Here is a 27,816-nt window from a genome sequence, read left to right on the forward strand (position 1 = left end):
AATAAATAAATAAACAACTTTCAAATATCAAATAATTAAAATTACTAACCGGAAAAATGGGTGTTACAATCTATCTCCACTAAATAAGGAGTAAAGTAAAATACAAGAGACTAGGAAAAAATGAAACAAACTTTGACTAATTTAAGCCAATAACATTTATCAATATAAACATTGTTACCCCTTCAGTCACTTTACATATACATTATTACCTTTTCGTTCACTTTACCAATATAAGACCTTATGGAAGAAAAATAAAGAAATAACCCTTAGATGTAATAACTCGTATGAAGAGTGATGAAACATTTAGGCATCCTAATGTATTAAACTTTATAGATTATAATGTATGTGTACATTATCATTCTACTTCTTATAAAACGTGACAATAAAAAATATCCTACAATACACTGATCTCTACAAGATTGTGAAACATATTTTTATTATAATGATTTATCTGTATTCATTTTATATCAAAAAGTTTCATTTTTTCCCATTGAATTTTTCAATGGTTATTGAACTTCATATCCATTTAATGCCAACATGACATCACACTATGATTGAGTTTAACCAATAAAATTCCAACTAAAAACTCTATATCGTTCAACTATTCCATTAAACTATGCATTATGTATACTCTTAGTGTTTGTCTACATCAAAGTGAACTTGTTTTGGATGATCAAACATTAGACGACCATCAAAAGCTTCCATTTATATTTTATATGTTCTTTATCGCTATGTCATACACAATTTACTATTTATGACAACCCAAACTTCAAAAACACCAAAATAAAAGTAAAACGAGTCTTATTGGTATATAGACATAAAACATTACAACTTACACAATATGCAATACATTTATTGATACAAATTTACTATTTATACATCATGGAGTAGAATTATATTTTAAAAAGGATTTTGAAACCATCATAATCGTCCCTATCAATTGGGCTTGGGCTAGAAAGGCTTTGAGGCCTGGAGTTACAACACTTGGTACTCTGGTTGATCATTCAACCAGGGAAAGAGAGAAAGAGGCTGGGCTAGCCCAAGCAGAAAGGCCCGCTCCAAATAAGAGCAGACCAACTCCAACCAAGAGCGGGCCATCAGCCTGGTACCCACTAACGTGCAACTATTTTCATGAAGTTTGCAAATCGGTCATCTTCAACTGTATTTATCTTTAAATCACAAAGATCATCTTCATAATAGCTCCATAAATATGAAGTCTCTTCGTCACAAATCACGTCCTCCAACAAACACAAATCAATCACTGAATCCGGTAACTCTTCTAATCCCCTACAACCACTCATCTTAATCACTCTAAGACCATTCAACTTCCCAAGCTCATAAGGCAACATATTTATACTCAAACAATCCGATATATCAAGGAACACCAAATTACCAAGGAACCTAATCGAATCCGGCAATCGAACTAACCTCGTACAAGAATGAATCCTTAAAATCTCCAAATTCGACAAACTCCCCAATCCCTTAGGAAGAGAGTGAAGCTCATGGCAATTAGTAATGCTTAGTTTCTTGAGATGATCAAGACTACAAAATTCCGAGGGTATTTCCGTCAAATCATAACAACGGTCGATTTCAAGCTCTAAGAGATTCGGAAGCGTAACATTTGTACAACTTGCTAATGCACTACCGATCTCACACATGATAACTGAAAGCTTCTTTAATTCGTACAATTCCAAAATGGATTGGATTGAGTGAGAAAGCGTGAGATGTTCGAGTCTTATTCTTTTTAGATTTGATAGAGAACTAACAAATTGAAGTTCATGTAACTCGCAAGGACACATCCCATAACTTGTGATGATTAAAACTTTTAATTTGTTCATTTTTTTGATGAATGGGGGGAGTTTGTATTTTCGGCTTCGTATGTTTAGTACCAAAACTTCAACGTTTGGTGTGTTTAGATCGTACCAAATCGACGAGAATGATTCGTCTGCAGAAAGAAAATGGTCATTTCACATGCATTTTGTTACAAAAAAAATGATTAATTGCAAGAAATAGCAACATATGTTTGTTGCTTTGTTTATTATAGCATCATACTTGAATTACAGTTGGAGCCTAGTGGTTGATGTGCACAGTTCCCAAAGGAAGACCCACGGTTTTTGAACATGGTGCTCCGCAGTTTACCCACATGATGGATCCATCGATAGGGCATGATTTTTTTTTTAATCTTTTATGTATTCCCATTAAAACAATGTACTTTGAAAAATCTACCCAATTAAGAAAATAATCAAACGGATAATGCTACGATTGGGTGGATTTTTTGGAATAAAGAAAATGGATGAGAGTACACTGTCATAATAGAAAGAAATGAAAGTAGGATGCTGTGATACACAAATATACAAAAGTAAGGTTGTGCTATTTTTTGCACATAAAGAAACAGAAAATGGGAAGAAGTGAAACCTGTTGCGATAGACAAGAGACGTGCAGCCATAGGTTCTTGCTTTTGTTGAATCCACCATGTGGGTATTTGATTCTTGTAAATTTCAACCAACAATCGTGTTCTTTGAGCTATTGGATCTTGGCTACTCAAATGGATGGCTAAATCTCTTAATAAATCATGTTGTGTGACATAATGCTCATTGCAATACCCTTCAAGTTCACTACCATCTTTCCTGAAAAAATCAAACAAAAATCAATTAATCACCATAGAAATAACAAAACTTTATATATTATTATGAGCATTTGATATAACAAACTTTTACCTGGTGAGAACAAGATTGAGAAGGTTTCTTGAAGAGAGTTCAAGAAGGTATTCACTTGTATACATTCCTTCATCATCTAAATTGTATGATTCTACCCACATGTCCATTAAAGCAGAGGCTGTGATTTTTTCATCTTCTGGAAACAAACCCAAATCTAGAAAACAGTCTCTCAGTATTGGCAAATCTTCAAGTGCATCAACACTTGACTGAAGACTAAGCAACAATCGGCTGCTTGAATGAAAGATTGATTGACCTTCTGACCATTTCTTCAAAGTTGACCTCCATTTGACCACATTTTGACCACATAATGATGCACCAATCACAGTAAGTGCCAATGGAAACCCCTTGCAGTATTTAACCATCTAAATCGAAAACCAAAACCAAAAAGTTGAATTCCAATGTAATCATATGTAAAAAAGGTCTTACTCTAAAAGATTAAGAAAAATTTTACCTTGTTCACAAGATCATCTGGAACATTTATGGAATTCATGTTATGAAATGCAGAAGAGCAAAAAAGGGTCTTTGCATCTTGATCGTTTAACAAAGTTAGTTCATATGTGGAACCGAATCTTGAAAACAAGAATCTTGATGTCACCAAGATTTTGTATCCTGATATTGGAAACTTAAGATCTTCAATAAGTGATTCGGATTCTGACCACACGTCATCCAACACCAGCAATATGTTCTTTGATCCCATTTGTCTCATAAAGTTCTCTAATTGGTTCTTTGCCTCTTCATCAGTTTGTAACTCACAATGATTCACATGGAAATGTGCAAATAGTTTCTGGATGAGTGTCTTAAGGGAGGTTGTTCTAGAAACTGTAACATAAAAGATATTGTCCCCAAAAATGCCTGTACAAAACAGTTAAGAATGAGATCAAGAATAAATGGATAGAAGAAAAGCTCAATAGTTTATGTACCTTTGATTTCATTATCATGACAGAGCATCTTTACTAATGTGGTCTTCCCACATCCTCCAGGAGCTGAAACTGTTACAACTTGGGTGTCATCTTTGAGCACCATTCTTTTCAGTTCTTGAAGATGAAAATCCAACCCAATGATGACATCTGGAAGCCCTGGAACACTGCAGGACTCTGAAAATCCATCTGTCTGTTTGGTAACAGCTGCAAGTACTTGATCCAATTTGTCTCCCAAAGCATAAATCTCAAACAGACTCCTCCTGCTTGAACTCAAATTATCCTGCAATTCACTCTGAAAGAATCTCAAAAGCATGTTGTCCAATCCAATTAGCTTGTTGGCGTGAAGAAATTTCTTGTAAACATTCCAACACTTGATCTCCGAGCACTCAAGAACTACTTCTTTTCCATTTGCCACATAATATATGAACATTTTGGTCTCACTTTCAGGTCGATACAACACTTTTCTCAACCTCTCATATCCATAAAAAATCGGCTCAATGTTCTTTAATGTTCTCTGGATGCGCTTGAGCAGAGTTCTAAATTTGGCAGTTCTTTTGGTTTCGAATACCACAGTATTCAGTAACTCCACCATTACTGTTCGCAGAGCTGCTTCATTAGCGTTTGGCGCAATCATCTGTAAAAACCACAATTACAAATTTACAATTTACACAACGAAGTAAAATAAAAACCCTAGCAATCAGATTTCGACTTAAATTCAAATTCAATAATGTAAAGGCGGCAAAAACTCATGATCCTCTGCGGGTTTGTAATTCCAAGGAGAAGAATATTTATTGATTAGAACATCGAGTACACAGTACAGGAACAAATTCACAAAAATGAAAATACCTCGACACTTCGGAATTGATAAAATTTAAGAATCAATTAGCGCGTAAGCGTGTGGATTCACCACTAGCTTGTAATCGATGTAAGAACATGACGTCTTCCTCTGTAACATCGATAGAGGTGGAGGGAACGTTGCTGAGCCGGGGAGGATGATGGGAGGACGGTTCCGTTCAACCGCTTTTTAATTTGTTGCGAAGTGAAAAGGAATCGTTAACAATTTGAAGAATAACTCTTCTATATATATAATCTTTTTTTAAATGACAAAAAATATCTTTTATTTCGATTTTTTTTATTATGTAAAGCACATTTTAAAGTTAGTGGTCTGAGTCATAATTCATAAAATTGTAATTATAAAAAATAGCTATCAGAAAAGTAAAATGGCTACGGATCCTTATATTGATATAAACATGTACTCAAATTCATTAAACATCTATTTTAAAATATCTATAAACCTAAACAAAACCCGATTGAAAGAAAAACTTTAGTTCAAATATGTTGTATGGCTTTGAGTGTTCTAATAAAATAAAAGTATGAATGAATAATGAAAGTTGGGATAACAAGAATGCTTCGGTAAACATACGATAGAACAATGTTGGACATGATATTGCATGTAGTATAAAGAAAGAAGTTAGGAGTTGCATGGATCACCACAAATTTGAAGGAAAAGGGATTAATTGCAATGGTTAGGATATACCTAAAAGAGACAAGTAACATCGAACAATAATGAAGGTGTAATCTGATATGATTAACAAAGCAAATTGTGAGAGGTCGATCTGTCCAAGGTGGAAGTGGGAGCGAGGGCAGATGCAGACGCAATAATAAATACTAGGTGTTGCCGATGTTGAAGTAGGTGTTGCTGGTGTAAGAAAAATAAGTAAAAAAAAATTGAAAAATTTTCCACTGTGAACTAACAGAGTAGGTGTTGTCGATGCCACTATAGACACCAATAAAAAACCTCCATTGAGTGTTGTAGAGAGGGCGCAACATAGAATTAGGGTCATTGATATGTTCATTTTGCCTTTTATTGTGTAGGAATTTATACATAATAAATATATTCCAATATGATTAATGTTGGGATCAAATAGCATATATACATCACATTGGAACAATATATGATTCATATTCAAAATCTATGTGATGAACATATTATAAATACAATCCATACCATTTGCTGGACTCCTGCAGGCATTGTATAGATACAACTTCAATCGATAACCTTTAGATTTAACTTGAGGTAGAAAACCAATGTGGTTTGCCTCTGTTGTTAATCACCCAAACAAGAACCAGTCAAAATACCAAAAGGTTTCCCTTCTCACGATACAAATGCTTGTTCACACTTGGAATGTTATGGAGAATTCGCTATTATATGCATTATGAATATGAAGCCATGTCACATTCTATTTATAGACGCGGAGCATTTCATTACCTGGACAACCTAGCAATCATTATTATAATAAAATAAAATTACACAAATGGTCCCTATAGGATGCGGAGATGGTACTTTTCAAACACGATGTCAAAAAATTTCAGTTAATTTTCTGTAAATTGCATTTTTACCTTTTTTTCTCCATATTTTCCATACTATATTATTATTTCCCTAAGGTACAATGATCATTTATGTAACTTACCTTAAGAATTTGTGGAAAAAAAAAGTTCAACCTTATTTGAAGATTTGTTGGTGGATCCGAGGAAACGGAAATCAATCCATAAAGAATTAGCAAAAAATAAAATCACCCAATTTAAGAAAAAATTCAACATCTTCTTCACTGGTGGCTCTTCATTACTGAAAAACCATAGTAACCCACGTACCATCTGACAAACATTTTCAACCCTAATTAAAGATTTGTTGTCGGTTTATACCCAAATGCCTTTCGAAAAAATTGATATTCGCGTGGGAGAATTGAACATCATCGATACTGCTCCAAAATGCTCACAAGATCGGATACTGGAATCGACGATGTATTCCTGAGGTTAAAACCCCATAGTTATGTAGGCTACCGCTTTTTACCTCTGCTTTTGGTGCACTTTTCTCCAATATCCAGCACACCTAGATAAAACCCTTTACGATATCATCCATGTAGGTTGAATCATGAGCTACGATACCATGATTTGTAGCTTTGAATCAAGCACATGAAGATGGAGAAGTCTGACGACGGTTCAACGACGGAAGAGATGAAGAAGGTCAGTAATGTCTGTGCTTAATTTTTTCGATGAAAGCGTAGCCGGTGATTATGTATTTTGTATGTTGCCATAAAGACACAAAAACATGCAATGGTGATTTGGTATTTTGTATGTTAACATAAATGGTCACTAAAGTAATAATAAAATATAAAAATATAAAAATAAAGAAAAAAATAGTAAAAATGTCATTTTATAGAAATAAGGTTCAAATACCAACAATGTCTAAAGATAAGGGACCAAAAAAAAACTGTAATTGGGAGGTGGACCACCGCATTCTGCGTTGGTATTTGATCCATTTGCTTCGTAATTTCTGAATTTCGAAACCCAATGCGACGCACATGATGAAATGCATCTTCATCGATAATGATCATGAGATTAATCATCAGTATCATCCCTGCAAGCTGAATTCAGAAATCTTATAAGGCAATGTTGTCTTGCATGCATGCTACTCATAAGCATGCAAATTTTAAATGATTGAGCTTGTGATCATCATTCATCAAAATATATTTCGTAGTATATGAATTTTCGTAAATCTTTTAAAGAATGTATAACCACTAATGTAGAACATATGCTAAGAAAATAACCCACGCTAAAAAAAATGAGCAGGGATATGAACGCTAATTAAGTTGTTCGGTGATATTTAAGCAAAAAAAATACTCGGTCTTGTAGCATTATGATATCTGGGCGTTAAAAATCATGGCGATTCTATTGAGGCGACAACCTGTTCGATGAAATGCCACAATGAAACAATGTTCTCGAAGGTGATAATTTCGATGACTTTTAGCTGTGTAACTGTGTTTCAATGTTTGAAATATTACATTAAAATTTTTAAAACTGAAAATTATTTACGGTTTTCTCTATGTGGCGATTGGGAACCCAAATTTTATTGCATTTTGGGTGGACCTTAATCACTTTATGTTTAAAAAATCATGTAATTTGGTTGACATAGGTGTTTTAAGAATTTGAGTTATTTGGTAAAACTATTTACAGTTTACTTTATAGCGTACACATTATGTCCCTTGTAGTCTTTACACTCTATATGTGTACTTGATATTACTATTATGAATAATCCAAGAAGTGTATCATGTGGTTTAAGTTGTCATTTAACTGTAATTTCAGTGTTTATATTTCACACAAGATCCGTTGTAATTTAACTGTAATTTCAGTTGCATCTGTCTCTCGACTCTATCCATTGCTTGTATTATAATCATTCTATATTGAGAGATAAGTATATGTACTAAAAGACTAACTTAACATATATGACACGTCGACACCAAATCAAAAGAAGTGAATGTTAGACCAACTACTTTAAGATAACTTTACAAGTAAGATAAAGATAAAACAAAGTGTTAATGTTATAAATGAATAATGAACTATATGTTTTTTTTAAGAAGTATCACCACAAGGAAAACAAGGAGAACATTTTGTTCACAATATACCATAAAAACCACTAAAATAAAGGTAAACAAAAAGTTGAAGTTGATTTCCTTATGATAATACTTTGATAAAATGGTATTTTGTGAACATAAAAATACAGATTTTGATTTGACGAGTAAGTCATAAAAGATTATTTGATTCCACACGTTAAAATAGTTCACGTCTACTTGCTTCACTCCTTACTGAAGTCATTGGAATATATCCATGTTTAGATTGAAATTTACGATACATTACTTCAAAGGAATAACTTAAAACCGAAAGACACTTCAATTTCATCTAGTCTTTTTAAATTTCTTAAAAGTACTTGTCATAATTTAGTACAAATATTTAAATATCAGTTCCCATTATTTTCTTAAATTTGCAAGCACTTAATTAAATATAGAAGAAAATTCATGTGAAAATGTCAAGAAATTGTAATTAATTATGGAATGGTTGGATTTAGGCAAAAGGTTGACATAAAGGAAATATATGAAATGATAATAAGTATGAGGGTCTTTTTAAACATAAAACATGAGTCAATGCCAACCTCGATAAAAACACCATAACCAAACTCGTTTAAGATATTGGAAAATCACATTCGGGATGAAAAAGAACGAGTCATTTGAGATTTCTTGGTTATAAACTACTAATAATTCCATTGATATATCAAAGATACATTTGATGAGTGCTCTAATTTATTTATTGTATAATAAGTTCACGAATTTATATAAGTATTATAAATGGAAGATTATATAACATTTATATATATAAACAAGAACAATTCTTCAAGATGATGTGTAGTTCGGTTGAACTTCTCACCATATCGCCTTATCGGAGATATTTCTGATACTTTAAATTATCTTTATGCATATTTGAATTCACGTGTTAACCCGATTTAATTGTAACATACATTTATGGCACCTTATCACTTCACGCGATAAGTGTCGCTATTTTATATGTATGCTTGTTATTACTAAGAAATATACGAGACATTACTCGAAAGGAAAAGACAAAGTTGTGATGGTTACTCTTCTATTTGATATATCATACAAAATTCAAATAAAGACTAATAAAAGTCTTGAAAATATTAAATACGAAATATTATTTTTAAACTGCGACCAATGGAAAATTAAATTAAAACTCCATAGTCAAAATAGAAAAGAACGATCTATGAAGAACATTGAAAATGTACTATCAATATGTGTGTTAATATTGGACTTTCGTTATTTCCATTCATATGTTCTTTTGGATTGTTTCTTGCTTGTGTTTTGCATTGCAAGTATGATGTATTACCTTGTTTTAGCTTAATTATTCAAATGAAAGAAACTTATTTATGATTGCTTTGAAGCAAAGTTATTAGATCCCACCTTTAGGTAAACAAAGTTAATTACAAGAAATATGACATGATAATTAAATTTATCGAGTTATGTTTTATTATTAACAAATAAGATATAATACATGCAACATCCTAGATCTTTTAATTAGAAATTCTATAGTATTATTTTAATAATTTAGTCTTTTATTATATTAAACACAATTATTAATAAAAATATATATATAATAGACAAGAAAATATTCAAGTACATTTTGTCGTTAAAAAGTTGTTACAAGGGTCAAATGGCAATAATGTCAAAACATAAATGGCCAAAATGGACAAATAGAAAATTGCAAATAAGACCTACTCGTTAACGCGGACTCACATCTGTAGGTTGTATCTGTCTATCTGCATTGGAGTTTCTGTCGATTTGCTTCGTAATTTCTGAAACCGAATCCCACTCACATGCATCTTCGCGAATAATATCACGAGCTTTTCATCATTCCCAACAACTTAAATCCAGGCATCTTCTGAGTTCTGAGGTAAGAATCATGACGTTTGCTTGGTTAGGGATTTAAATTAACATTGGGAATTTGCATTGGGTTTCTGCATACTACTCAAAAATATGTAGCGAATTCTGAGTAAAAATGTGATTTTTTCAATTAATTATGTAGTATGAATTTCCGCGAATCTTTAAAAGAATATCCCATAATGTAGGACATATTTGAACTAAAACACTCATTCATAGATGAAAAAGTGAGCACGTGCATGTCTGCATAAGTTCCTTGGTGAGATTCAAGCCAAAAAGACTCGATCTTGCGATATAATGATATCTGGGTGTGAAAATCATGGCTGCTTCTGTTGAGTAGACAACCTGTTCGATGAAATGCCTCAATGACATAAAACGTTTCTCGGTGATTGTTTAATTCTTTTTTAGCAATTTTAATATTAAATTAAACTTTCAAAACTTGAATTGGTTTTCTTTATGTGGCGACTGGCGACAGTTTGTTATTTACACGCCTCTGTTTCTCCAGTTAACCAAATATTAGTGCATTTTGGGTGAACTTTGGATTTTCTAGAAACGTTGAAGTTGAAGATAACTAAGCTAGAATATTCATTGCCACATCATGCATTGAAATATTCTATTCAGCTGCATTGACTACTTCAATTTGTATACCATTTCATATATACTATTATTTCGTATAAAATCATATAGTGTGTTTGACATATGTTACTTTTAGGATTTGAGTTATAAGATAACATAGTTTACTTGTAGCGTACAAATATGGTTGAGACTTTCTTATGTTTACTCGTAAACATGTTTACACAAGCAATGTAGTGGTTTTAATAAGTCTTTAGAGGCTTCTTTGGTTCGTCATTATGTACCACTATTTTGTTTTAAATGTCAATCCTTTTCACTATACGATAGTTTGAATTAATGCAAGAAACAAATAAGGGGGATGATTTGGAGAGCTTTGCATGGTGCACGGGTCAGATGACAACATTTGCTAAACATAAAGGATCAAAAATGAACAAAAAAATAGATAAAAGTAGAAAGACAAAATTGCACGAATGGTCCCTGTGGTTAGCCGAAAATTGTCACTTTGGTCCAAAAAGGTTGGGACTAGCATTAGAGATCCAAACTTTTCATATTGTTGCGAGTTTGATCCAATTTTCTTTGAACTTTTTTATAACGGCGGTTTTGCCCTTAAGTTTTTTGGTTTTTTTTATTTATTTAAATACTTTTTTAATTAAAAGAAAAATAAAATACATCTCTCTCCACCTGCAAATTCACACACATATACCTACACTTATGTTTCCCCATTTCCTCATCTATTCTCTTCTCTCCTTTTATTCGATCGAAGTTAGCATTTGTGGTAACAAGCAATAATGACAGGAAAGTGAATTCGAAGAAGCATACGACCAACAAAGACGACGATTCTTCTTTGAATTTATATGTGGACTTTTCTTTCTTCCAACTGGGTTTTCGATAAAGAACAAACCTAGATTCTTAATGATCGTCATGATTTTCAGACTCTTGATGGGTTTTCGATTTCTAGTTTTGAAGTGAAATGATTTACAAGTTCTGCGATTTATCTTTTTCATCAGATTCTTCATCAAATCACATTTTCCGCCCACCATCATCGGTGATACCTTTAGATTGTCGGAAACCACCAAGGTTATGTCGCACATGTTCGCCATCCTCCTTCTTCGGCGACCCTACACATCTTCAATTCCCACAATAGCCAAATCTTCGCCTCTCATCTCTTTCACCCCTCTCTATTGTCTTTCTCCCTCTGAAACGTTGAGGTTCCAACGAAAACCATATCAAGGATAGTGGAAATAGAGGTAGCGATGATGAGGGTGGTTTATGGACAAATTTGAGCAAGTTTAGCTTTAGGTTTCAAATTTCTACGTGTTTGTGATTGGTACCCCGTAAACTTCCGAAAGGAATTTTCATATCATAAATTATTTCTAATCAAGTTTAGTTTAGGTTTTAAATCGGAAATCAATTCAGATTAGGGTTAGGTTTCAAAAATCAGTTTTCAATCGGTTGTTGTGAAGGAGGATGAAGGGACGATCAAAATGAAATTTGATTCAAGTAATGTCAGTGGCAAAAAAACAATCGATCAAAATGAGGTTTAATTCAAAATGAGGTTTGATTCAGGTTTAGGTTTCTGATCCGAAATCACACCTCAGAAGTAATGGTGGCGTTGATAATTGTGTGTGCATTTAATTTCTAGAATAGTAGCTCTATCAAGAAGACAATATGTGTATGTATGTCCAACACATACAGTGAGGTATTTTCTTTTTATTTTTTTTAATAATTTCTATAATAAAAAACAACTGAGAAAATAAATTATCAAGGACAAAATCGTCATTATAAAAAGACTAAACTGCACAAATGGTCCCTGTGGTTTGTCGAAAATTGTCACTTTGGTCCAAAAAGGTTTGGACTAGCACCAGTTGTCCAAAAGTTTGATTTTGTTGCGACTTTGGTTCAATTTGCTTTGAATTTTTTTTAAGATGATAGATTTACCCTTACTTTTTTCATTTTCTATTTTTTTTTATTAATTTTACAATTATCATTATTAAAAGTAAAACAAAAAAGAAAATATAAAACCTAAACTATACCCCCTCATCCCTTCAATCTTCAATCTCGCTCTCTGTTATTCACTATAACCACCGGTGCTATGGCCAGAAACCGGTGTCACCGACGAAAACCACTGTCATCCAACATCATTGTCGACGCCACCACCGTCTTCGTCGTCGGCGCCACTGCCCTTAGCCCCACCTTCAACCCCCATCGTCTCTGCCACCACCAACCTCCGACAAATCTGAAAGTCGCCATCACGTATAATAAATCCTAATCGGTTCCCACCACTAGAGACCCTTTTGTCACTTTCTTGGTTTGTTTTCTACATCGGAAACCATATCCGTAACCTAGATTTTTGATAAAAACCATCACCAACTTCAGAAACCCTAGCGTCGCCACCTTATCTCATATGGATTAGGGTTTTCAGTGAAGAAGAAGGACGTCAGCGATCTGAAACCTTAACTTGTCGGATCTTAAAACCCTAACTAGTCATCGGATCTAAGAGAGACGAGACTCGCCGGAGGAGCGAGAGACGGAGGTGATGTTTGTTGCTCAAGTTTCCAGACGAAGCTATCATCAAGTTGTGAAGACAACGACGTTTACAGATCTTGAACGTCGACGATCTTGAGGGTTTCCAGACGAAGCCACCTCCGAGAATCTGAAATGCATCCTTACAAAGCCTGAATCGACATATCTGGTGATTCAAATCCTCTTCCGCCTAGATCCTCCTCTGTCCAGATCTGGAAGTTGGTTTGTGGGATACCACCGTCAGAAGCAAACCTATCGCCTCTCGCCGCCCTTCATCTTCTCCTTCCTCAGCAAAACCTAGCTCGAAGCAAACCCTCATTTGCAAATCTGTTTCCATCGCTGGAGAAGAAACAAAAGGCATGCTTGTGAGGGTTCAGATCGCAGGTGTTCCAACGCGCGCGAGAGAGAGGAGATGGTGATCGGTGGTGGTGGTGGTGGTGGTGGTGTTGTTTACCGAAGGGAGGACTAAAAACATATTTCTTTTTCTTTTTTTCTTTTTTGTTTAATTTAAATCAGAAATATAACAAAATAAAAAAAAATAAAAAATGAAATTAATAAATGGCAAATCTATCATTTTAAAAAAAAATTAAAGTAAATTGGACAAAACTCGCATCAAAATCAAACTTTTGGACTACTGGTGCTAGTCCAAACCTTTTTGGACCAAAGTGGCAATTTTTGACAAACCACAGGGACCATTTGTGAAATTTAGTCTTATAAAAAAGTTAAAACCAAATTGGACCAAACTCACAAGAAAATGAAAATTTTGGACCTTTGGTGCTAGTCCAAACTTTTTTAGACCAAAGTGGATATTTTCAGCTAACCACATGGACCATTCATGCAATTTTGTCTATTATAAATAAAGGTTAGGTTTAAAAGAATCCGTTCATTTTCCAATTGTCAATTAGGGTGGTAGGTATCCATCCCTTCCATGTTGTTACATAAGTTTTTTCACTCTTCTCATTCGTTCTCTAACTTCGGTAAACATATGGAAATACTTTTCCTTAACATCCTTCATATTTTGGTACAAATAATGAGACACGAGGTACAAGATGAAAGAAGAAAAATGAGCGAGAAGCTCGGGGAGTTTTAGCTGAAAATCTTTATCTCTTTCTTTCCCTAAACACATAGGGTTATGTTCCCTCCCTTCCCGTGCTACTTTTCTAGAGCTTCAATGCTCCATATCGTCTACCTTTATATAGTTCACATGTGTTCCCTACTTAAAAAAATGTTTATTGTTCATGTGTACTAATATTTATCTTTTTGTAAACACATGCTTATGATATAATAATATGATATCAAATAATATTACATTTACATAAACATAACATATTATAATTTATGACATAATCTTAAAATAAATCCTAATGAAAGCATATCAATCTACCACAATGGCAATGACAACGGTACCTATAATCCTATAAGGTAAGGCATAGATATACGTCAAGTATGGTAGTCGATGGTAGAGTAACTATGTCACATAAATGACCTCTTTCATATAAATGCGAACCTCTAAACTTGGTGAACATGTATAAAGGGGACATACAAAGAGGTGAGTAAGCATATGCAAACATAAGAACAGATACAAGAAAAAGCACATACACGCTCAACAAAGAATAGAAAATGCCAACAATCAAGCTTGGAAAACTAATAAAATCAAGGAGATAAAAAAAAAGAACTAATATGATACGAAAAAATGGACATGTTAGGGAAAAAAGGGTATATGCTACTATGATACCCTAATACTCAAAGTCCATACCATATCCTCAAAGAGAGCCAATTCGCTCATATATAATCTTAGGTTATCTTTTTGTGTGGCATCCTAGAATCAAGCATATGTGTGTGTGTGTTTGATAAAATCACAGTACGGATAATAAAAAGAGATTCCATCCATAACACCATCAATCATAATGCATTAAAAGTCATCATCAAAAGTGGAAGCTAATACTTGTTTTGAAAACAAAGTCAACAAAAGACAAACATAAAATGGATGTTATGCCCTCGGTGAATGTCCAGATCACCCAATCACGTCAGCTCTTTACTCTTCGAACCTGAAGGACCTACAACTAAAGAAATAAAGTATTAACTGTAAGCCTAAGACTTAGTGAGTAATCACAACACTTGCTCATTAGACATATCATATACAATAACACATCAACATATAACATCAAGTAATAAATGACATATTATTTATATTCTACCACATAACATATGCTAGCATACTCCTAACCACCGTGTCTAGAACTTCCCTCCGAGAGGCTATTCTCTAGAATATAGATCATACGATCACACTTCCCTCTGAGAGGTTGTTTGTGATCAACATATTGTCATGGTACAACCAAAACTTCCCTCCGAGAGGTTATTCTCTAGTTGTCCGATCGTCCCGCCACACTTCCCTCCGAGTGCTTGTTTGTGGTCGTACATAACATAATTGCACGGTCCATATAATGAGGAAATTCATGAGAACTCACTTAAATGACTAATAAGCTAAATCCACATAGTAAGCTAAGTACCTTTTACCACGACACAATAATTAATCCTAATTTTGCAATTTGGCATAATACTTCACTTTCCTCTCTAGACAAGTCTTTCTCTTTCTAATCATCATCTTGGGGAAAAAGACCATTTTGCCCTTAATCGATAGTCTGAAACACACTTTTACTAACATTTGACCAAAACTCAAACTGTTCAAAAAGTCAACGGTCAACGGTCCATTGCATCGTGGTCTAATCTCGACAAAATAGACCCGACATTCACGACCACCGCTCTGTGGTCAATCCTTGAACGCATCGCGATTCGTCTGACAGAACAACCCCTACATTAAGCTCTTAATCTGTCAAGTCCAAGCCTCAAACTTTCCAAGAGGCCTCCATACTCACAAATGACTCATAAAAATCGTAACTTTATGGATATGCATGTCTGACACCATCTTAGGTCAAAAATAGTGAAAATTAGGTCAAAACCCCATGCATGACACTAAAAGGAGATATAAGTCCAGATCCACTACACCAAAAACACTTATGGGACCTTGGAGAGCAATAAAGTTGCAAACTTATTCTAGCTTTTCTTTCAAAACTCTCCAAATGGACAAATCTAGCTAAACATTCAAGATCTAAAAAGTTCTAGCCATAAAGGTTGAGCCTTGAAGACTTACAAAAGTCCAAAAGTGTACATGGTTGATGCTTCCTTGCTCCACAAACGCACCCCTTCTTCCTTTAAAGGGCAAAATAACCCAAGAATGGATCAAAAAGCATAAGATGGGGGATTAGGGTTTCGATAGGGCTTTCTAGGGTGATGGAGGCTGGGGTGGATGAAACCCTAGCCCTTACATCCTTAAATAGGGCTCAAGGTCTGAAACCTAGGGTTTTGTGTGAATTTGGTGTTATATCTTGCCTCCTTCTAGGATGCATTCTAGTCTTCGTACTATCCATAGTTACCGAGTCCACCCTTTTAAGTGTTGTCATTTGTAGTCTTCCTTGTCTAAACCACGACAATTTCCTTTCACCTCAATCTTTGGGAGATTTACCACTCCTAACGTTTTCCTAAAATTCATATTTATAATGATATCCAACAAGTTCAACACATGACTACCATAACATCCTAATTTCTGCTACTTTTATATTCCTTTCATGCTCATTTTTACTCGACCAACATTTAGATCCATTAATATAGTTTGCCCCACATTATAAAAAATTCCGTTCAGTTTCAATTAGACCTCCCTTTCATATAAGACACATGAGGCCATCCTTCACTTTATCCAACTGGCTTTACATGATAAGGAACATCTATGTTCACACCCGATCCATATAGATCATAGATTCCAGGTACTTGAAACTCTCCTCCATGATGTAGAACTTTCTCATATATCCTTACATTTACTCCTTTGTTATTTCGCTCCCTATTGAAATTACACCAAATATACCATCCTAGCAATATTGAGTTCAAATCCATTCTCTCCCAATATCGTCCTCCATATGTCCAAACTATAATTCAAGTTTGACTTGGTCTCAGTCATTAACTCTTTGTCATCGAAAAATAATCATATACCAAGGAATACACTTCCCCTTGAATCTCGTGAGACATATTGTCTAATATCTATGTAAATATATATGATCTGAGACCCCAAGCCATGATGAATCCTAATTTTTATCAGGAACAATTATGTATCTCTGATACGTCAATATGATATGGACCGACAATACATTTGATGAATAGTTGTGTCATATCTATTTGGGACCCACCTAATATCCGAGGTCCTTTATATTGTATCTCGAGGTATACAATTATATGCCTTTTCTAGGGAGATGAACACGATACAGAGATCCATGTTTCTTTCTCTATATTTCTCTATAATGAATTTATGGAGGTGGAATGCCTTAGTCGCCGACCTCCCTTACATGAAACTAAAGTAGTTTTTTGAATCATATGTGACACGATGCAACTTCGACTCATGAACTCTGTCCTAAAGTTTAATGTTATGACTAAGTAACTTAATAACTCCATAATTTCCACATATTTGGTAATCACTGTTCTTATATATCATAATCATAGTAGTAAATCTTCACTTACATACTTTTTGTCTGTCTCTAAGATAATGTTAAAGAAGATCGCCAACCACCTTACTTCCCGTTCCTTGAGGCTTTGTTAAGGCACTAACATGTACTAATATGAATATGATATGGTCTTACAACTTTGTGTATCCTCATCCTCTTCAAAAATATCTTCACTTCCTCACTATAATCATACAGCTTGAACACTCATAAGGTTGGAGACTCCATGCACATACCTCTCCATTCATACCCCTCACAAGCATGGAATCATCATTAAACAAATAAAGAAAATAACCTTCATCATGTCTTAATATCATCATCATTTACTTAAACATGACTATTTTCATTCGTTATATATTTAACATCTCCTATGACCCTTTGTCGTCACTGGATTTTTCTAGCTTGTAGATTTTAATATCACATTCTTTGGTAGCCAATCTGCTATACATCAATTTCAAAAAAGTTTGTATGGATTAAAGCAAGTTTCAAGATAAATGTACCTTTTTTTTGGAACAATGGAGATTTTATCTATTCTAGCAAGAAGTTAGACAAAACAAAAATACACAGAGGAAATAGCCAAAACTGGATCCTACAGCCAGGCAACCCAATTCATATTTGTTTTCTGACACCTATATTAGCCCAAATACAACTTTGAGAAACCACCTTATCAAACAACAAGCACTTTTTAGGCTTAACTCTACCAAATAAAGAGGAATTGCGATAGCACCAAATAGACCACCATAAGATATAAAACACCGCCTCCAAAAACTACTTACGCACGTTAGCCATGTGCATCGAAGCAAACCAATCAATCAGTCCCGAAGAGTAGGTAGGGGTGTGATAAAAAACCAAAACCGAAAAACCAAACCGAACCAAATGATATTTGGTTTTTGGTTGATTCTGTTTGGTTCAAATGTTTCTCGCTTTTGTGAAAGAACAAATATAATATGTTATATTATATCTTATACTTGACCTTATTTCTCACATCTATTGTGTGTTACAATGCATCGTGAAAGACCAAATATACGATGTTATATATCAGTGTATTTTATTTATTTGTTAAAATGTTTAGTGAGTTTTTTTTCCCTTTTGGTTTGATATTTATATTTATATGCGGAATTTTATTCAGTTTAACTGGTAAACCTAACCGAATGAACTGTAACCAATTAAACCGAAACTGATTAAACCAAACCTTATTTGCTTTGGTTATTGTTAGATTTAAAAAATATATTTAAAAAAATCTGATAAAACTGAACCGGTTAACCGAAAACCTAAAAACTGAACCAAATAACTTCTCTAAAAGTCAGGATGGAAAACTTCCACCATCTACCCATTAAACACGATGAAGAAGCAGCTTTTCAAAGAGTTCAGAATGAAGAAGTTCGGAGTTGCTAAGATGATTCTTGACATGAGCCTAGTTTAAGTGAAGGTTGTGGGGACTTTTAAACTTTCCTAACAAAATCACATGCAAAAAATATTTAAAGAAGTTTAGAATGATAGATGTTAAGGCTAGAAACACACCTCCGGTGAATCACTTTAGACTCTCAAAGATACAACCCCCAAAGATTGAAGAAAATATAGAAATAGAATTCCCTACCCCACGACAATTGGTATACGAATGTATGTGATGATACGCACTCGACCATACATTGTTATTCATATAGTGGTAGTTAGCAGATTTATGTCAAAATTTATGTCAAATCTAGGGAATGAGGATTGGGAAGGAGTCAATTAGTTGTTAATTACTCTTTTTGAAAGGAACTTCGGACGTAGCATTGTGTTTCACAAAAGAAGAAGGTTGCCTAGAAGGTTTCATCGATGTAGACTTGGGGGTTGTGTGTATTCGAGTAAGAGCACAACAAGTTATGTATTCGCAACAAATAAAATTTTCTTGATCAGACATTTGGTTAACACTTAACACAAAGATAAAGGAAAACATGTCCATGACAGACCACGTGAATGAATTTAATTCGATGCTATAGAGGCTAGTATTCAATTCGCTGACATTAAATTCGATGATGAAGTCCACGCAATACTGTCACGTCTAATACCACCATGCACATGAGGTAAAATACGACTTCCAAGTCGCTCCCAAATTCACTTTTTTTTGTGACACTTTTCCTAAGTGTTGCAGCAGTATCATCACCAAGCTCACTTTACAATCCAATATTGCACTAATCAACCCGAACTTATATTGAAGATTTTAATTGGAAACTAAAGCATCGTTGTGACGTGTACATCACTACTTAATTTATAGGTGCATTACTTAGTTATATATACATTAATTTCATCATAGAACTTTTATATTTTAGAAGTTTTGCCATCCCAATGTACATGCAACTCCACAAAGCCAAAGTACATTTTAAAATCTTGTACAACATATCGTTTATATTCCTTACTTCACCATCAAAATATACAAGTTCAAGTCACTAATCTGGTTTGACCTAATCTTATATTAAAAAGGCTGTGGCAAGTCTCTCGCAACATGATCATTAAATGATGGAATAGAATTTTCATAAGATTCCACCTGCATGCATGCAAAGCCTACATCTTCTTGGACACGAAGGTTGGCTTTTGTTTTTCCTGTTTGCATAAAACATTCAAACAATAACACATGTTATTCATCAACTTGACACTAATAATATTAGTACACAACATTTTTTAACTACATAATAATAATAGTAAATACTAAAGTTTAAATAAACATTATCATTTTGCTTCCCACACCAAGACCAAATCCACTAAATATTAAAATGTTAACGAATACGACTTTAGGTTGTAACAAAATATTTCATCTAACACTCCCTGTTAATCAAATATTAAATATAATCGTTATAAAAGCAATAGAGAGATGCCTTCACGTAGTTAAGTTGTTTGATGAAATTTGAGAGAAAAAACTCTATAATTAATAACAAATGGATGTGATCTCATCAGAATGACAGAATATATCTATCTCCAAAGCAATGTAATATCGTTTTCTTTTCATAAAAGAAAGTAATAAATAATAATAAAAGACTGATATGATCTTATGTGATTTGGTGGAACTAGTCATCAATTTTAGACTATTTATCTTATCTCCAAAGCAATGTAAGATCGTTTTCTTTTCATAAAAGAAAGTAATATATAATAATAAAAGACTGATATGATCTTATGTGATTTGGTGGAACTGGTCATCAACTTTAGACTATTTAGGGCGTGTTCGGCACGGAGTGTTTGTGAGCGTTTGAGAGTTTTTAGCTTCTAGCGTTTGACAAAACTTTTCGTTTTAAACAAAAAACTTTGTTTGGCACTACACGCTTCTAGCTTTAAGTTTAAACAAAACACTCTAAATCCAAATGCTACTTCATGTAACGTTTAACAAAACGCTACAAGCTACCCGCTATTAACTAATTTTTCCGAACACGTACTTAATTAGACTATTTGTGAGAATTAGAATTATGTAAGTTTTAAATACCGTGTCATATGGTTTTTAAAAGGAGCTGATTCGTACACATCAGGTTTTTGCCATACACAACGATTTTTTACAAATAGACAAATTTATCTTTTTTTATTTACATTTTACCCCCTCCAACTAATAGTGTAAAACCCTTCCCTCAAAGTCAAACAATGCAGTGTCTCTTCGATTCCCACGCCTATTCGTTTCTTCCATATCTGAATTGATCCACCGCCATCTTCATTTGCTTCACCGTCGTCTCATTCATCTACCGACATCACCGTGTGATCCAACACCATCCTTGGCATGCTCTATCGACTACCATCGCTGCTATTGAGAAAGTATTTCCACCACCATCGTCGGCTTGCTTAATCTTGTTTACAATTGAAAATTTCCCTCAAGTTGTTTGCGATTGTAATTGTTGATTGTTGTCTGATTTATGTAACTTTTGATTGTAAATATAACAAAGCAAGTAACAAATCAAGTTTTAATGATTGTATCGGCTACTATCGCTGCTATTGAGAAAGTATTTCCTCCACAATCATCGACTTGCTTCATCAGGTTTGCAATTGAAAATTTCCCTTAATTTGTTTGCGATTGTAATTGTTGATTGTTGTTTGATTTATGTAACTTTTGATTGAAAATATAACAGAGAGCAAGTAACAAAGCATGTTTTATTGGTTGTATCGACTACCATTGCTGCTATCGCTGCTATTGAGAAAGTATTTCATCCACCATCGTCGACTTGCTTCGTCTGGTTTGCAATTGAAAATTTCCCTTAAGTTCGTGATTATAATTGTTAATTGTGTCTGATTTATGTAACTTTTGCATGTGAATATAATAGAGCAAGTAACAAAGCAAGTTTTAATGGTTGTATAATTCCTAGTTCCAAACTTTGGCACAATATTTTCTAATTTATTACAACTGAGTGTGTTGGGATGATAACAAAACAAGTTAAACACTTTCAGACAAGTGTCAAGCAAACTTCGGTGAAACTTGCAGAATAAAATTTCTGAAAAACTTAAATCAAAAGTGAACACAATATTTAACGTGGTTCGGTTAAGGTGACCTACATCGACGGGCGAACGAGAGAGAGAGAAGATTTTATTAAACTTCCAAGAACAATTACAATCACACACAAAGGTTGCACCTCACTTGAGTTCTCAAAACAAAAGAAACTCTCTTGCTTATTAGCTTCTTCAAAGGATGTGCAATTAACCTCACAATGATTGCTCTCTTGAAATTACTGTGTACACGCACTCGCAAGGATTAATGAATGGGGATAAGAGCCTATTTATAGGCAAGCATGGGAAAACCTAATTCTGATGGGTCAGGTCATTCATAATTAGCCCATAAAAGGGATGCCCTAATTTCCAATCAATCATGGAATGTCATGCAGATGCTTCTAGAACCTTCATCCTTTAGAGACATTGTATTGGCACCATCAATACACCACTGGCACATCAGGTATCATTGAGTGGCACCCCTTGTCACTTAGTGGCCCCTCCTGCGTCACTTGGTGGCCCCTCCTGCGTCACTTGGTGGCATCTCTTGTGCATGACACTTCGTCGAGGTGCCAAATGGCACATTAAGTGATATCGTGGCACATCAGGAACACATGTAGCATATCAGGAACATATGTGGCACATCAAGCCACCTAATGACACATCCTCCATCACTATGGCACATACTCCTTCTAAATGGCACATCTGCTTTCTAGATGGAGCATCTAACATTCTAAGATGCTCTATTCCTTTCCTAGGTGCTCCATACCCCCTTTAAGATGACCTGTTCCTTTGTCACATGAACCATTCCCTTCTCAGATGATTCGTTCCTTTGTCACATACTCCATTGAACTCCAATTGCTCCATTGAGTTCCAAGTGCTCCAAATGTTGGACAAGACTTCATACCCTAATAGAGTGTTGATCCCCAAAAAAAAACTATCGAGTGTGAGTGGCTTTTGTGGGGATGTTTTCAATATTGCGTTTAATGCCTTGAGATTATTCCCCTCCCTTATAAGGATGGAAATGACTTACAAGGATCTAATAGACAAAATCTCTTTTAAGGTTTGTGCTTTGTTGATTAAAATTGTAGTAATAAGGACACATTGTCACATTATCTGTAAAACAGTTAAATTGTATTTTTGTTAATGTGACGTTGGTTTGTATCAGGAATATGATGTTGATGTTAGAGATATAGCCATAATATAAAATAGATCTCTCTATGTCGATTTCACATTGCCCTTCACTGATCTAGGAATTGGCACAATAGCCCAAAACCTGTAGAAAAACGTGTGGATCTTTTTAGATCTTCTCAGTGTAGATCTTAGGATCACAAGTTCTTGTTTCTTTCTCTTTTTGTGGTTTGCATTTTGTTTAACGAACATCATAGAAACCAAGAGTTCCAAGGTTTCATAGGTTAGCAAATCGGAACAACTCAGACCCTTGTTTATTCTCACAGTAAGTTCTCAAACACTTTTCTCTTAGCTCAATTTACTAAAAGATTTTATCTTTTTAGCATTAATATCATTCTTCAGCTTTCTAACAAACACCTATAGAAACTTGGTAATTTGAAACTGCAGGGGAGAAGTTGCAAAGTAATCTTTCCAGTTTCAAGATTTATAATCACAGTTTGGTTGTTTGTGGTGCTTGTGCTCATGTCAATTTACACTGCAACATTGAGATCACTTTTAATTGTACAACTGATTGGAATGGAGGAGAGTGGCCTCTATTGGATTCTTGGGTCTTTCTTTAGGAGGAGGAGTTGTCTTTAACAAAGGCCATGGATTAAGTTAAACAAAAGAAATTTCGGTAGAATTTTTTTTAGAGGGAGGGGTAAAATGTAAAGTTTGATAAAATAGAGGTTTAAATGGTAAAATTGAAATTTTGCAAAAAAAGTTTTATGAGACAAAAATATTTTTTTAGTTGTAAAGCTTATTAAAATAGAAAATATGGTAAAATTGTCTATTTAGAAAAAAAATCTTTGTATATGATAAAAAGTTGTTGTGCACGAATCAACTCCCGTTTTTAAATACAACGAAAATATGAAAGGGAAATGAATTATAAGCTCAACAAAGTTTCCAAACCGTTCAAAAAGCCTCAATTATGTTTTGTCTGTTCAAGAAAACCCAACGAACTTAACCTTTTGTTTAAAAAACCCCAACTAACTTAGACTTCTCATTTTGGGTCAACCGACTAATGAAAGTCAACGAATGACATGTCTTATGACGTGTAATTAAATATTAGAAAATGGCTTGTAAGACCAACGAAGTTTCAAAATTGTTCAAAAAACCCCAATCACGTTTTGTTTGTTGAAAAAAAACCCAACGAACTTACGCTTTTGTTCAATTCTCATTAGAGGCAACCAGGTTCATTAGGTATACAACTAGTTGGCAAATGACATGGCATTATATTTAATGACATGGAATAAACAGATTAAAATTGCCCTTTTATATCGATTCAGGGCTTGGAGAAGAGAAAAACAAATGGCGTCTATGTTCAATCTCTTGTAATAACTATTTCTTCTTCTTCCTCTCAATCGTTGATGTCCAACTCAAGATCTACAAAGAAGATATTTGATGATGCCAACTCTTGTGATGTAGACGCCCTTCTCGAATTTGGACATTTAGAATGGAGGATCATCCAAAGATAATGTTTAGAGCTTGTTCGAACAGATGGGTAAGTGTAATTGAAAGCTTTATCATGTCCATTTTAACAAGTTTTTGTTTTGGAAAGAAACCAAACAAATAGATAGAATATGGACATGATAAAGCTTTCAATTACACTTACCCATCTGTTCGAACAAGGCCTGAACTTTTTTTCTAGATGATCCTCCATTCTAGATGTCCAAATCCAAGAAGGGCGTCCACATCCACAAGGGTTTTCATCATCAAATATCTTCTTTGTAGATCTTGAGTTGGACATCAACGGTTGAGAGGAAGAATAAGAAGTAGCTATTACAAGAGATCGAACACAAACGTCGTTCATTTTTCTCTTCTCCAAGCCCTATATCGATATATAAACGACAATTTTAATCTGTTTATTTCATGTCATTAAATATAATGTCATGTCATTTGTCAACTAGTTGTATACCTAATGAACCTGGTTGCCTCTAATGAGAATTGAACAAAAACGTAAGTTCGTTGGGTTTTTTTTCAAAAAAACAAAACATGATTGGGGTTTTTTGAACGAGTTTGAAACTTCGTTGGTCTTACAAGTCATTTCCCGATATTTAATTATACGTCATAAGCAATTTCAGTCGTTGCTTTCATTAGTCGGTTGACCCTAAATGAGAAGTGAATGAAAGTGTAAGTTAGTTGGCCTTTTTTGGACAAAAGGTTAAGTTCATTGGGTTTTCTTGAATAGATAAAACATAATTGGGTTTTTTGAACGGTTTAAAAATTTAATTGGGGTTATAAGTCATTTTCCAAATATGAAATGTCAATCAAGAAAAAAGTGGAAAGCTGGAGAATGTTTTACACATTCAATTGATAATATCATTTATAATATGAAATAGATCAAGTCAAAAACCATACAAAATTACAAATGTTTAAAATCTTAATACATGTTTTTAGATTTGTCAAAATTGAAAATTAGAAGAAATTTCTGTTAAATGTTAAACAAATATAAAGGATAGACATAATCATAAACCTCTTAATCGCACGATATAGATATCGTAAGACTTGGTTTTCATTCTATGATGATTAATTATGACGTGTTCTTAAAGAGATCATTATCTCTTGTAACAACTTTTTTGACCCAACGGAACATAAATGTAATTTGATCTTTGTTCGATATTGTGGATGAAACCGTATTTTTGTGATTTTTTCTTAAAATATTATAAAAATATTTAACATTTTACAAATATTTGTCGTGCATTCGTGTTGTTTATATTTATAATTTTGAAGATGTTTTATTTGTTTACTCCATGGGTGGACCTACTATGTAGTATGAGCAACTCCTTAAATTTTCCCGTCAAGTATAAATTTAGTGTAAATCCATCGGAAACTGCCACAAATCCGTTGGAATCCATCACAAATCCATCAGAATCTTTCACGAATCCGTCAGAAATCCGATAAGTGTAAATTTAGTATAAATCCATTGGTAAAACACTTTAGTGTAGTTGGAATGAGTTTTTCCCCTCTCTGGTAGGTAATGCAACATCTATAAAATTTATGCAACCCCTAATTTTTCTTTCTATGTCTGCCACTAGTTAGTATAATACAAAAAGGACTTATAAAGAGTTCAATATTTCAATTTATTGTCGAGCACTTCGCTTGGGTTTAGCCCCCCCCCCCCCCCCCCTCCTCTCTATTTGAGTTGTTTTCAAAACATGGTACTCACCACATCTGACATCTTGAAGTAGTATTTAAGACGGTCTTGTTGTTGACACAAATGACTTTTGATGGTGAAGAGCTTGTGGTGTTGTGGATAAGAAAATGGAGACTTCTTGTTAGCTATTAAGATCATGATGTGGGCAATTCCTTAGTAGACCCTTGTATCTCTCCCATGCCTCATAAAGGGACTCTCCGGCTTGTTGTTCAAAATTGGCAATGGCTTTCTTCAATTTGACTATCTTTGAGGGAGGACAAAATTAATCAATGAATTCTTCCTTCATTTTAGCCCATGTAGTGATGGATCCGGGAGGGAGTGACTTGAGCAAATCCTTTGCAGCACCTTTGAATGTAACTGGAAGCATACAAAGCAGTTGGGTTTCGCGAGGCACATTTGGAACATTAAAATAATCAGTTACATCGTTGACCTCATCCAAGTGTTTATAGGCATCTTCGTGATCTTTACCGTAGAAGGGGGTCTCCTTTAGTTGAGCTAGTATGTGGCCCTTTAGTTCGAAAGTGGCGGTAGCGGGAAATACGGGTTGCACAAGTCCCGGACTGGTATCCTCACATATTCTCTTCTTCCATTCTCCCATGGGAACTTCATCGATGTTAGCCATGGGATTAGCTAGTTCACCTTCAAAGTCACTTTCTTCTTCGTATTCAGATTCGTAGTCGTATTCGAACTCGACTTCTTTTGGATTATCTTCAATATTCTCTAACTTGCTTTCTTTGCTCTTTTGACTGTTGGTCTCTCCTGGCTTCTTGTTCTTTTTCTTCCCAAAAACCGTTTTCAAGATCGTCAAAGGTGACTTCTTAGGTGTATTAGAGCTTTCAACCTCCCTGCCTTTGTTTTTCCTTAAAGCGGGATTTTGAGTCTTCAAGTGGAGGAACCAGGGGTGTGTTGGATCCTCTGTTCATGTATTGCCTGCACACAAAACAAGCAAAACGCGTAAAACGAACAAAAATAAAATAAAATACGAAATTGTGTAACAGCGACAAACTCGCCGAGTCGCTTCGATTGCACTCGGCGAGTTCAGCGCAGAAACAGAAAAATTACTTACTAACTTCTAAAAACAGAAAATTATTTAAGCTTATCGTAATTACTAAATTACCTAAGAAATAACTTTGTGCAAGATAAATCTTACACAAAGGATCGATAAAACTAGAAATTAGAATTAATTTTTGAACCGTTCGCCGGCAACGGCGCCAAAAACTTGATGTGTGTGAACTCAACTAGTTTTAATCCTACTTTTAATTATAAAATTAAGACACAAAGACAGTAAACCTGTCAATTTTGTGTAGCTAGATAAGTAGGGTATCGAACTCGGGGAACGAAAAATTTAAACTAATAACTAATTTTATCTAAAACAAGTAATAAAAGGAAAGGTTTTCTCTCGTTTTGGAAGACTAGAAAACTTAACTAAACTAACTAACACGCCATTTAACTAATTTAACAGCTAAAACAAGTTATTACCACTAAATT

General features: G+C 34.2%; 1 protein-coding gene, 2 long non-coding RNA genes and 1 other non-coding gene across 5 annotated transcripts; 3 read left to right on the plus strand and 1 right to left on the minus strand.

Annotated features, from left to right (window-relative positions):
• Positions 1–784: 784 nt before the first annotated feature.
• Positions 785–5,845, minus strand: LOC145097639 (putative disease resistance protein At5g66900). 2 transcript variants are annotated; one of them, XM_079035253.1, is made up of 6 exons: positions 5,646–5,845; positions 3,638–4,271; positions 3,169–3,569; positions 2,718–3,079; positions 2,416–2,627; positions 785–1,945 (listed from the first exon to the last, which is right to left on the minus strand). In XM_079035253.1, the coding sequence occupies exons 1-6, from the start codon at positions 5,667–5,669 to the stop codon at positions 1,113–1,115; spliced, it is 2,466 nt and encodes an 821-aa protein (XP_078891379.1). In that variant the 5' UTR covers positions 5,670–5,845; the 3' UTR covers positions 785–1,112. The 2 variants fall into 2 exon arrangements, with proteins under 2 accessions (XP_078891379.1, XP_078891380.1); XM_079035254.1 differs by lacking the exon at positions 5,646–5,845 and adding an exon at positions 4,484–4,696.
• A 3,918-nt stretch (positions 5,846–9,763) lies between these two features.
• Positions 9,764–10,773, plus strand: LOC145100747 (uncharacterized). Its single transcript, XR_013705234.1, has 2 exons — positions 9,764–9,934; positions 10,110–10,773. It is a non-coding gene; the product is annotated as an uncharacterized LOC145100747 (long non-coding RNA).
• Positions 10,774–20,821: 10,048 nt separating this feature from the next.
• Positions 20,822–21,858, plus strand: LOC145100748 (uncharacterized). The gene is made up of 2 exons (XR_013705235.1): positions 20,822–21,558; positions 21,650–21,858. It is a non-coding gene; the product is annotated as an uncharacterized LOC145100748 (long non-coding RNA).
• A 4,601-nt stretch (positions 21,859–26,459) lies between these two features.
• LOC145103450 (small nucleolar RNA R71) lies at positions 26,460–26,566 on the plus strand. The gene has a single exon (XR_013706542.1). It is a non-coding gene; the product is annotated as a small nucleolar RNA R71 (small nucleolar RNA).
• Positions 26,567–27,816: the final 1,250 nt, after the last annotated feature.

The sequence above is a fragment of the Lactuca serriola genome, chromosome 4 (genome assembly GCF_051521515.1).
Source record: "Lactuca serriola cultivar US96UC23 chromosome 4, Lser_US96UC23_V15, whole genome shotgun sequence".
Lineage (NCBI taxonomy): Eukaryota > Viridiplantae > Streptophyta > Magnoliopsida > Asterales > Asteraceae > Lactuca > Lactuca serriola.

Excerpts from the sequence above, each read along its gene's own strand:
- LOC145097639 (XM_079035253.1), bottom strand. The coding sequence starts at position 5,669 with ATGCCTGCAGGAGTCCAGCAAATG. Across the intron at positions 3,570-3,637 it reads TCATGATAATGAAATCAAAG|GCATTTTTGGGGACAATATC; the intron begins GTACATAAACTA and ends TGTTTTGTACAG. Across the intron at positions 1,946-2,415 it reads TCTCTTGTCTATCGCAACAG|ACGAATCATTCTCGTCGATT; the intron begins GTTTCACTTCTT and ends TTCTTTCTGCAG.